At 49.9% G+C, this 11,352-nt stretch overlaps 2 protein-coding genes across 2 annotated transcripts in view; both read right to left on the bottom strand.

The window, feature by feature from the left end:
• The window catches only part of ENDOG (endonuclease G), a 2,495-nt gene extending 2,408 nt beyond the window's left edge, over positions 1–87 (bottom strand). The window contains exon 1 of the mRNA XM_039720348.1: positions 19–87. Within this exon, the coding sequence (XP_039576282.1) occupies positions 19–87 (69 nt within the window). The remainder of the gene's footprint in view (positions 1–18) is intronic.
• A 624-nt stretch (positions 88–711) lies between these two features.
• On the bottom strand, positions 712–11,346 carry TBC1D13 (TBC1 domain family member 13). Its single transcript, XM_039720041.1, has 12 exons — positions 11,197–11,346; positions 10,956–11,029; positions 10,709–10,749; positions 10,264–10,325; positions 9,894–9,993; positions 8,755–8,837; positions 8,456–8,615; positions 7,476–7,683; positions 6,737–6,900; positions 5,086–5,246; positions 4,879–4,936; positions 712–4,147 (listed from the first exon to the last, which is right to left on the bottom strand). Exons 1-12 carry the CDS (start codon positions 11,217–11,219, stop codon positions 4,082–4,084), a joined length of 1,200 nt encoding a protein of 399 aa, XP_039575975.1. The 5' UTR covers positions 11,220–11,346; the 3' UTR covers positions 712–4,081.
• Positions 11,347–11,352: the final 6 nt, after the last annotated feature.

The raw sequence follows: 11,352 nt of genomic DNA, 5'->3' as shown, positions 1-11,352 counted from the left end.
GCAGCATGGCCGCTCCACCGCGCCGCGCGGGCCCGCCTTAAACGGGCCGCGGCCGGGCCGCAACGGGCCGCGCTGCGCCGGCGGCATCGCCGCTTTAAGGGGAGCGGGCCGGGAGCGCCGCGCGGGGACGGCGGGGACAAGGACAGCGGGGACCCGGACAGCGGGGACAAGGACAGCGGGGACAGCGGGGACCCGGACAGCGGGGACAGCGGGGACCCGGACAGCGGGGATAGCGGGGACCCGGACAGCGGGGACCCGGCTCCCGCCGCCGCCGAGCGACCGCCGCGCTGGCACCCGGGCCAGGCACTCCTGGGGAGGCAAAGCAAAACCACCGCGGGGAGGACAGGGCGCGGAGGAGCCGGGCGGGCTCCCCGCGCTGCTGTCGCACCACGGCCACCGCAGCAGGAGCCTGATCTGCCCCAGCTCCGAGTCACAGCAACAGGGGAGGTTTGCACAGACATCCGTTTAGTTAAAGGAAGCCTTACAAAAATAGTGTTTGAAAAAAGAAGCATAAAAGAAGGAGTTTTAGAGTAATGAAATGTTCGCTTTTCCGGCAGTTCTTCGCAAACAAAGTGAGGGGGGAAAAAAAAAAAGTGTTATCTGTTCCTTTCTTTGGGGAAAGGGCATTTTAGAAGACTGCTCCAAACAGCTAAAACAAAGTCAATGACGTTCCTTAAGGAAAAATAAACACCCCAGACTCCCCCATACAACTTCTGGACTTCATTCTGTTCAGTGATGAAGTGTGAATAATTCCAGGTCAATTCACAAAATTCAAACTCAAAATCAGTGACCACCACCAGCAACTTGATGTACCTCACTGGCAAAGCCACAGAGTTCTACAAAGCCTGAACTGCAGTGAGGGGCAGGTAGGACAGACCTCTCCTTCCCAGGGAAAGCTCATCTCTTCCCACATCCAGGAGAGCCCTGTTTTCCCTCCCAGCTCAAGGTGATTTATTCCCCTTTTCCCTGTCTGGCAGTAGTCCTGCCTGTGAGGAACACACGGTAAGATCTATTTAAACTTCCTCTGTTCAAGGCCCTGTGAGATAATGGGTCCCCAGGGCACCCCAGACTAACACCTCCCACCCTAAAGATCAGCTCTTTCAGCAGGTCAGGATTGTAAGAAACCAGAAGCAGAAACATCTCAAGGATGGAGCAGGTGTTACTTGGCCACACAAGCAAGGAAACACCAGTTAAGTATTGTCTCACTTCAAGAACAACAAAAATAAATCACCAAAAACTTCTGAGGAAGGAAGCCAAGGGAAACATGAGGAGATTCAAAAGCTGGTAAAAGGTTAAGACTTTCTTTTGTCCCCTCAGAAAGTCTGGTTTTGCTTTTATAGAAAGGAGAAAGTCTTGGAATAAAGAAATAGATGTCCCAAGACAATGAAAAGTACCACTCCTTTCAACAGCAGGACAGAAGTTCTACCACACAGGAAGGAAATAAGCAGGAATGTAAAACAGCCTTTTACGTATGGAACAGCCTGTCTGGATGTTTCAAAGTTGTTGCAAGCTCTCCCCACAGAACTCAGCAGGTCTGGCAGCCATAGTTGGGATAAAACTACAGGATTTTTCCTAGAGATCCTTTCCAGCAGCCAAATCTCTCACTGCATCCCTTTAAACCACTGCAAACTCCTTTCAGAAGCTGTCACTGCCACCCCCTGAAGCAAGGTGACGTAACAGGAGCCCTGGGACACCAGGAAGGGAGAAGACAGCACGACACCTGTGCTGCCACCTCCCCTGTGCCTTCCCCAGGGGGATGGGCACCCTCAGGCCCCAAGCCATGCTGAAAACGTGCAGAAGTTCATTCCCAACCAATGCTTCCATCCTGATTTGCCTGCTGCCTCCCCAGGTGACTTTAAGGAGACTTCCAGCTGCTCAGAGCAGGAACACTCATGGATGACCCTGTTGCCAGGGAGAAATTCCAGCACAAGGAAACCCTGCAGCTGCCAGGGGAACCCAGAATGAACAGCCCAGCAAAGGATCCAGGGAGAGGAGAGCAGAGTTTGTGCATGGAATGGGAAAGCTGCAGTATTTACAGCAGTTCTGAGGCAGAAGTGTCTGGAGCAGGTACAATTCTGCCCAGAGTGGGGCCCTTGGGTTCTACATCTGTAGAGAACCTCCAGGTGGCTCTTTGACCACACCAGGCCTGGCCAACAGCCTCCCTAGTGCAGGTACCCAAGAGCTGAGACCACCTGGGACTCAGAACATCCATGCAGTGCCAGAGCAGCCAGGATGCTTCATCACACTGCCCTGGTCCACCTGTCCCATTTTTCTTGGGAGGAAAACTATACCCTCCAGAAAAGATTGCAGCAGAGAGGGATACTGTTGCCACAGGTACTAATTACAGATTGCTTTAAACCTTAAATTGCTCTTGCAACACATGGCTGCATAAGTGGTACTCCAGCATCTTCCCAAGAGGCAGAGGTTGCTTGGGATTGCCAGTAAGAACATGGGTACGTGCACCAACCTGTCCTGCCATCTCCCCATGCACCCTGGTGAGAATTACAGCAGCCTGTGAGGGCCCTCAGTGAAGGAAATAACCCCAGTAAAAAAAGCTGAAGGCTGCCAGCATCCCTCCTGCTAGGGCAAGTCTAGGCCAGCAGCAGCTTAAGCAGATCTTGCAAAGACTGACTGACCTTTAACAAATCAACACCCACAAATACCAAAGGCTGCAGTGTCCAACAGCAGAGGAGAGCCAGCACAGCACAGAAACAAAGGGAAAATCATGTTGGATTAGTGTTCACTCGAGAGCTTCTGCACCACACAAGCACCTGGGTGCTGGCAGCTTCTCTCTCTGGGGAGGAGGGTTTGTGCTCAGCCCAGCACTGTGGCAGGTCAGCAGCTCTCCCTGTGGCTTGTCTCAGTCCCTGTTCACCTGAGCCCACTGGACTGTATCTGAAGTGCAGCAGCTTCCCTCTCAGGAGGAACAAGTGTCCAGCTCAGGACTGTGACTCCAGCAGGACCAGGACAGAACAGTGGATCAGCCCCAGCAGCCAGCTCATGACAGATGCCTGTGTGCCTGCTGGATTGTGCTAGAGAAGGACTCTCACTGCAGATCACAACTGTCTCTTCCTGGCAAGAAGTCCTGTGAGACAATAGCAAGGTTACTGTGACCAGACCTTAATGGGAGTAGTATTACATAAGCCACTGAGGCAGAAAACTCCAGTTCTGTGCCTTTATAAACCCCTCAATACATCTGTCTTCATTGCACATGATTAGGTGTCCATTTCTGTGTTTCAGAATCCTGATTGTAACTGGACATGCTCCAGTTCAGAGCAGCAGGAGGCCTCCCTGCAGCAACAATCCTGCTCTAAGGCTGTGCGTGGTAAGGCTTGGCTTGGAGCAACACTTGAGCAGGGATTAAAACCACCAGAGTCTTGCTTTCAAGGACACCTCGTTGATAAGGCAGCTCTGGATTCAGGCAGTTTGGGTGCTCAAAGCCACCAGCTGTCACCGTGTCCTCCCACCTCAGCTTCCCAAGTCTCTTTCCCAGTCAAAGGAGTGCAAACTGCCAGGTGAGCTTCACCACAAAGTGATGCAATCTTCTTCTTCTTCACACGCCTCAGGGATGGCCAAGTGCAGACACGAGAGAGGAGAATCCAGAATCTACTTGAATGGCAGAACTGTGACTTCACTGGAATACATTCTATTCACAGGAGGAAGATCCTTCTATCCTCACCCACCAAAATTCACTGGACTTAAGTCTGTCCTTTCCCCATCAGAAGTTACTCCATGTGTTAATTCCACGATACAGGAGTCCATCCCTTCAGGGATATGCAGACAGAAGGTTTCTTTCTCCCCAAACTCAAAGTCATTAAAAAAAGATACAAAGAACTGCTTTTGGCAGCCAAGAGGCATTTGAGATGTGGAAAAATCTGGAGTGCAGGATCCAAGTAGATAGGGAAGTAATCAGTCCTTGACCTAATAAATAGAGTAGAAGTCTTCAAGGTGGCCAGTAGTTCTAACAAAACCTGAAGTCTTGCAGAGACCAGTAGGAGCTTTAGTGCACCACACTGCAAGGGGCCATCTCCTGGGACCCACTGCCACACAGTCCTGTGACACCTTTTGTTAGGCCCATGGACTATTTGGAATCTTGAAGTTCCTTTGCCTTCTTCAAAATCAGATGAACATCAGAGATAGGATAATCCTATGGCAAAGAAGCAAAGGGATTTCAGTGACTTCCCATCATTCTTGATACAGATTGTTTTATTTAAGCAAGGCAAACTTTGACAACAAAGTTCTTGGCCTATTATAACATACAGCCATGTTCAGTTACTCCTTTAACAGCTACAGTTTCCTGTTTTGTAACTGATCAAACCTCAATACCCTTCCAGAAGGCTTGCTGTTGGTTTTTTTTCACTTTGTTCTCCAAGGGCACAGTAACCTGGCCTGCCCCAGGGCTCTGTCTCATGCCAGAGAGCCTTATCAAAGCCAGTATCTTGCACAGCCCAAAGCAGGAACTGGCAGAACGTGAGATATCCAACTGTGCAGTGCAGGCGTTTCCAACCTAAGGCTCTCACAGATCTCAGAATTGAACAAAACCCTCTGGCCAAAAAATTCAGCAGTGTTACATAAGGTTTCACATCTTTGCTTGAAATTATTCAAATTTTTTTGCAAACCGAAGGAACTTTAGAAACCTCTAATCTATGATAATTTCTCTGTAGGGTAGAAAGAGTGCATGTGCTAAAGACTCCCACTTCCAGTAAGGAGAGTGCTGTAAGATCCCTGCAGATTCTCCTGCATGCAAACATCACAAATGTGATACTTGTCTTGAACCAGGCATACCCTCCCACCCTCTCACATACTGTCATCCTCTCTCACAGTACTATTTTAAGACTTTTCCAATTGCTTTCTGCACCCACTCTATTTAATTCTTACCTGTAGCAGCCTCATGTTCAGAGTGAAGTCTCCTTCCAGCAACTGATCCCGGATGAGTCTGAAAGATGGAAATTATCCCAGCTACTTTTGACTCTTTACAAAGAAACTTTAAAACCGAAAACCTCTTCACAGATGCCCTAACACCTGCCTAGAGAAGACTCCTGGATCCAGGGAAGAGAAGCAGAGCAAGGCTGTGTGTGTACTTACGTCAGCATGGCACAACAGACGAGCAGGAGGAAATCGAAGCGCTTGTCATCGGCAAAGAGGGAGTCCCAGATGCGGATGACATCTGGCAGCAGGAACTCTTGGGACAAGAGCAACGTCAGCCAGCGGAAGGCAAAGAACTGGGGTTTGATGTTCTGTTCTTGCTGTCAGACAGGCACCAGGCAAACAATGAGTACGTGCTCCTGGCCAGCTCCCTACAGGCAAGAGATGCACCCCATGTTTCCATCCCCCTCTCCTCCCAGCACCGCTCTAAGCTCCCAGCTCATCCTGCAGCAGCAGAAAACCTCTGCATCCTTTGGAGATCTTCCCATTCAACCCTGACTGAGAGATTTTCAGTGCAGCCACACTCCACACCTACAGCCAAGCCAGAAAATGCTCCTCTATCCACAACATGGAGTAAAGGAAGCCTTGCTCCCTAAAGGCTCTATTTGTGTTCCGTTAAACCTGCCAAGTAATTTTGAAGTTCCCATTTCAGCAGCATTTTATCTGCAAAGCTGCAGCCCTCCCCCACTAGCACAGGCACTGTTTGTCAGGATTTCCTCTCCTTTCCAGAACCCTTGTATTTATGAAAAGGTTTACTATTCACAAAGATAAACAAAGATGGAACAGAGCTCACACTGATGGTCGGTAAAACATGCTGTAAGCACCTTTTGCCTGAAGTTTTCCTGTTTTCTGATGTTAAATCTAACATAGCCTAAGTTTAGCCAAGGTCAGACAAGCTCAGGATTCTGCTGATGTTCTTAAGGACCAGCTACTGCATGGCCAAGACCATTTCCTGCCAGCCAAACATCAGGCAGTTTTTCTCCCCACTGGATCTGCTACCAGCCAACACTGTGGGCTGTGTCACTGTGCTGACAAACCATCTTCTGGATTACAGAAGAAACATACCCTGACTTTTCTAGATGGAAAAAAAACTCAGTGTAATTTGGTCAAGGTAGCAGTAACAAGAATAGCTTTGCCTTCCAAATCTCCTTGGACTTTCACACCAAATGGACTATAAGACTGGAGATGTTTGTAATGAAAGTTGCCTTCCATGTGTTCTACAAAACTCACACAAACCCAAAGCAGCTGAAAACCTTTGGATGAAAGGGAACACCAGTGGGATCATCCAGCTCACGGGATTTCACTTCTCCTTTGGAATGTGCTCCATGGAGTTTAAGTCAGTGCTGTCAGGGCAGCCAGTGGCAATAGAAGTGTGTGTGTGCAGTGTGGGGGATGTTTTTTGTTTTGTTCCTAAAAGCAGAAACAATTTCTGTAACCTGGAATGCTGAAGAGCTCTACAGCAAAACTCATGTTTTGACTGATGTCTACAAAAGAGTAAAGGCTCCAGCTCTGCAGGTGACCAAGGATCATGGCCAAGTCCCCTCAGACTCCCAGCTGGCAGCAGTGCAACAACCACAGTTTGCTTTCAGAGGCAGGCAGGGGAGGAAGCCTTGCTGTGTCAGCTCACTCTGGGCTCACTCCAAGGAGAGGCTGTTCCAGCTCTCAGGTAGGAGTCTCTCTGCCCCACAGGCAAAGCCCTTCATACACTCTGTGTTCTACTCCAGCAGTTTAACAAAACTGACATTCACCTGCACTGTTAAGCCACTCCTCACATCCCACCCAAGACCCAGAGAAACACCTGGCTCCTCACCAGTTTCAAATACAGCTCCACATCCTTTTCCTTCAGGGTGGAGTACACCTTCTCCATTTTGTAGGTAATACCACACTGAGAATCATCCAGGCTCTTAATGAAGTTGTCCCGAATTTCAGCCATTAGATTGGTAAAGCAGAAAAATGTGTCTGCTTCAGCATGTTCTGGGGAAAGAAAAGAAGAAAATGGAACAATAGAGGAAGCCTCACTGAGAGAGGTACAGAGCTGTAAAATTGTCCTTGTTCCATAATCTGGTTGCTGTATTGGATCTGAGGAGTAGATCCTAATAGATCTTGGCTTGCTTGGTCTGGGTCAAAACTAGACAACCTTTTTTTTTTAATTTTCCCTAAAAAAGAAACAACTGCAGAGCCATGGCAGATACTAACCCTGTGTCCAACACAAGGTCTGCGTGACATGAGGTCACAAAACAGTTATCTATGCACAAGAACATAATCTGTCACCAGCACACACCCTCAGAGCTCCTGTGAAGCAGAAGCAACAGGCAAAGTCCTCCCTTTCCATTTTTTTCCTTACTATCTGTATAAAGTGCAAGGAAACAAGAGGTTCTAAGGGGATTTTGAGTTTAATAAACAAACAAAAATTGCTCAAAAATCCTCACTTCCCATGTCCTCGTCACTTCCAGCCCACTCAGCTCCTACCAATTCCCCAAAACTGCTCATGCCATGCAGAGAAGCTGCAGTACCACAGCCACTGCTGAGCAGCCAAAAGGCTTCCTCACCTTTCCATTCACTGTTAGGGTCTGTAGCAAAGGTGTAGTAAAGAGGCCCCACGATTTCATTCATGCCCTGGACATAGGCTATCCCAGGGTTCAGCTTGGCATAGATGAACAGGATCCTCTCCACCACTTCCCAGTGAGCCTCGCAGCCGTTGGGCAGAACCTCGTACTCGCTCAGGGAGCTGGGGGTGCTTTTAAGAGGGGAGCTCACCTGGAACACAAGGCTGAATCAGGATAACCAAGTAACAGATCCCTTAGCACATGTGCCTAGCTTGGCTTTTAACACACGTAGGCCCCCCAAAATGGGCTGTTTATACCACACAAACCAAGACAAGCAACTCTGGGAGCACACAGGCAGAGAAGTCCTGGTGCTGGCTGTCCCTGGAGAACAAAGTCTGTGCAGCAGCACACAGTTTCCTCTGAATCATTGCACCACATGATCTCACACAGTAAAAACCACAGCAGTTCCACTTCTTTGTCAGTAGTATGAGGGAAGGGTATTGAGAGCTGTGGGAGAAGCCACCTTCCCCAACAGCACGTGTGCAGTAATACTCATGAAAGGGGAAAGAGACTACACATTTAAACAGATACTCTGCTCTTCTCCTAGTTCCAAGTTTGAGATCCAGTTCTGGAGGACTGCGGAAATTTGTAATAAATTCATAGTAAATAAACCCTTCAGTGTTTTGTTGCCGTACAGGAAGGCATATATCAGATGTAAAATGGCTTGTGACTCCAAATTCTAACAGAAGTCAGGTAAAAACAATCTTTAAAATTAAATACACCTCTAATTCCCTACAGTCTGTCAGGTACTTCAACTGATTCTACCATGCCCAGCCCCCAGAATGCTCAGTATCTGCTGGGGTGTTTCCCTAATTCCACTGCACGAGCAGATAGAAAAACAGAGAGCAGCCCAGTAATCACCCTTCCCCTTCCCAATGGGAGACCCTGCCCTGTGCCCAGGACAGCCCCAGCCCAGAGCTCACGTTTGTCACCCCGCTGCGGTTTCGTGCCACCGTCTGCGACTTGAGCGTGGTCTGCTCCACGCGCCGGCGCAGCGTCTCAAACTCGTTCTGGGGGTCCAGGATCAACAGGCAGGGATAATCCGTGGGGCGCTGGAAAAACGCCATGTCAGGGTACAGCCTCCTAGCAGGGACACGAGGAAATCAGGGACAAGAAGGAAGTACGTGCCCCATGTTGAGTGGGAGGCTCGGTTTAATATTAAACTTTGTTTTCAAAGTGCAATTTGTTGGCCAAACCACTCGGGTTCAGAAATCTGACACACCTGACATCCTTGTCTATCTGGAGGAGCACTTCGTTATCCTTGAAGTAAGTGTTCCATCGACTGTCTGGGTTTGGATTGAGAGGCTGAAGAGAGAAACAACAGAAAAAGCATGTTTCACACGTATCGAAATCCTCAGTAAACAATGATTTAACATTTTTGCTGTCACTCTGCCATCAGCACAATCTGAGCACATCAGGGTCATTTTTCCTCTCACGTTTTTGATCCTTTTCACTCATCTCTTCAAGAGTTTGTTCCTAAATCAGTTTTTTTTTTCCCCTCTGTTAACAAGATTCCTAACTGCAGCTCCAAACCTGTACCATGGAGATGGTATTTAGACTTGGGGTAAAAGCTATCCACCCACCCAGTACTCTGATGTTCTTCTCTCCACACCAAGATCCACACAAAGTTAACAACTAACCAAGGAAAAAACAAGCAGCTACATTCCAAGGGATTCAAAGATCACTGTGACCTGCCTGTGTGGTTTTACAGACATGCCAGTTTTACACCACCAGGGCTCCAGAGATCACAGTGGGGCAGGTGACTGCAGGGGAGTGAACGCTCAGAATGGTCATGGGAGCAGCTGTATCATTTTACAGTCTCTTCTGATCAGTTACTTCACTCACTCCTCCCACACACACACTCCTAACAGCACTTTCAGAGAAGGAGAAAGCCAAGGCATGCAGGAAATCCCCTGTTAAAAAAAAAAAAAAAAAAAAAAAAAACAACCTGGCAGCATTACCAGAAATAATCAACTCTCCTGCCTTCCACACCACAGCCCAGCCTGACTGCCCTGGTTCTTTTCTGTCCTCTGCTCCGAATCCACTCATGGACCCAAACTCCCCAGGGAGCATCTCATGGCTCCAGGAACCTCTTGTGAGCCTCTCCCTTTGCCTAGGAGACCCACAGCCTGGGCAGGCAGCCCCAGAGGGCAGGAGCTGGAAACTGCTCTCTACAGAGCCACTGGTGCTTTGCCAGGAACTCACACTCAAGGCTGGCACAACAACAGTGCCAGGCTGGCACCTGGGAAGCATCCCTCCCCCTGGCAGGGCAGAACAGTTGGGAACAGAGCCAGGAGCAGCCCAGGGGGCCAGAAACTCCCCGAGGAATCTTCTGCAGCACAAAGGCTTCACAACACTTACGTGATCTTCTAAGGTCACATCTTCCCTGGAAACACCCAGGTTGGCCTTGGCAATGCCAGGCTGGATAATCATTTCTTTTAGGAACTGGGAATACAGATCCCTTAAAGAAGAAAAGAGGAATTTGCAATGAGGAAGGTAAGGTCAAGGTGAGCACACAGAGTTCAAACAGATGTCTCTGTCCCACCCTGCTCAGCCAGAAAGGATCTGATTTCCTTTTCTGACTGAAGGGGTCAGTCCACCAGGCAGCAGGGAGAACAGCACATCACGCACAAGAACAATTTGTTTTATAAAAGTACTTAATTATTTAAAGGCTATTCTTCTTCTCTGCAGATATCTTTGAAAATAAATGGACAAGTTCCAACAGCCTTACCTCTGTTTCTTCAGCAAAGAGCTCCATAAGGCTTTCTCTAAAGGGAGGTAGTTCAGGAGTATCTGCACAGGGAACAGGTGAACAGGAATTAATATTCAATGAGCTCTTACACCTGCAAGATGAGCAAAGCAAACACAGTGGCTCAAACTGGCTCTTGGAAAATGCTGGGAGTTCTCTCAAAACCCAAATACATTGCTCAGCAACAGTCAGGAATATTTCAGGGACTGGCTTTCCACACAGAACTATTTGTAGGACTGATCAATAGCTAACCTGACCGAAATGCACTGCTTGCTTAAAACTGAGGCTGTTCACATGCAAAGTGCTGATCTCCACAAATTACTGCTGACTTCTAGCGGCTTTTAAGCTCTGGATTTATTGTTTGTTTACAACTTTAACCGCCAAAGCATCACTCTGAAGAAAGAAAAGCGCCCCAAGCAAAACGCACCTTCCAGCACAGGCAGCGCAGCCCACCATCAAAGGGAATTCCTGCGGAACACCAGGCAGAGAAATAACCACGTTAGCCCACCTCTCACCCGCACGGTCGCTGATGTCACCTCACAAACAGGCCTGGCAAGGCTTTCCTCCCCGAGGGGCACGAAGGGCGCTGCTGGGGCACCCACGGGATCCTCCCGGGACAGCCCGTGCCAGGCGGCACCAGCGCCGCGCCCGGCCCCGCTCCCCGCCGCACTCACCGCTGAAGCACAGCTCGCGGAGCTTGCCCAGAGCCACCGTGGGCTCGCCGAGCACCTCCTGGAAGTCCGCGATCCTGAGGGGAGCGAAGCGCCGGGCGTCATCAGGGCTGCCAAGGCCAACCCGAGACCCCCCAGAGCCCTCAGAGCCCGCCATTCCCGAGAGCCCGCACCCCGCGCCGCGCAGCCCCGGCAGGGCGGGGGGCGGAAAGAGCCGGGTCCCCACACAGCCCCCAGCACCGACCTGCTCTGGTGCAGCCGCGACATGGCGGCCCCGGCGCCCCTTCCCCGCGCGCCGCGAAAGCGCTCCGGCTGGAAACGCCGCCCGGCCGGGGGCTGCGGCCCGGGCCCCGCCCCGCGGGGCGTGGCCAGCCCGCCGCGCCGCACGGACCCGGCCCTG

The sequence above is a fragment of the Passer montanus genome, unplaced genomic scaffold (assembly GCF_014805655.1).
Source record: "Passer montanus isolate IOZ18808 unplaced genomic scaffold, ASM1480565v1 scaffold43, whole genome shotgun sequence".
NCBI lineage: Eukaryota > Metazoa > Chordata > Aves > Passeriformes > Passeridae > Passer > Passer montanus.
Note: the sequence above shows the minus strand (reverse complement) of the source record. Positions and strands in the feature narration are given on the sequence as shown.

Excerpts from the sequence above, each read along its gene's own strand:
- TBC1D13 (XM_039720041.1), bottom strand. The coding sequence starts at position 11,219 with ATGTCGCGGCTGCACCAGAGCAG. Across the intron at positions 10,750-10,955 it reads CCGCGAGCTGTGCTTCAGCG|GAATTCCCTTTGATGGTGGG; the intron begins GTGAGTGCGGCG and ends GGTGTTCCGCAG. Across the intron at positions 10,326-10,708 it reads TGCGCTGCCTGTGCTGGAAG|ATACTCCTGAACTACCTCCC; the intron begins GTGCGTTTTGCT and ends TTCCCTGTGCAG.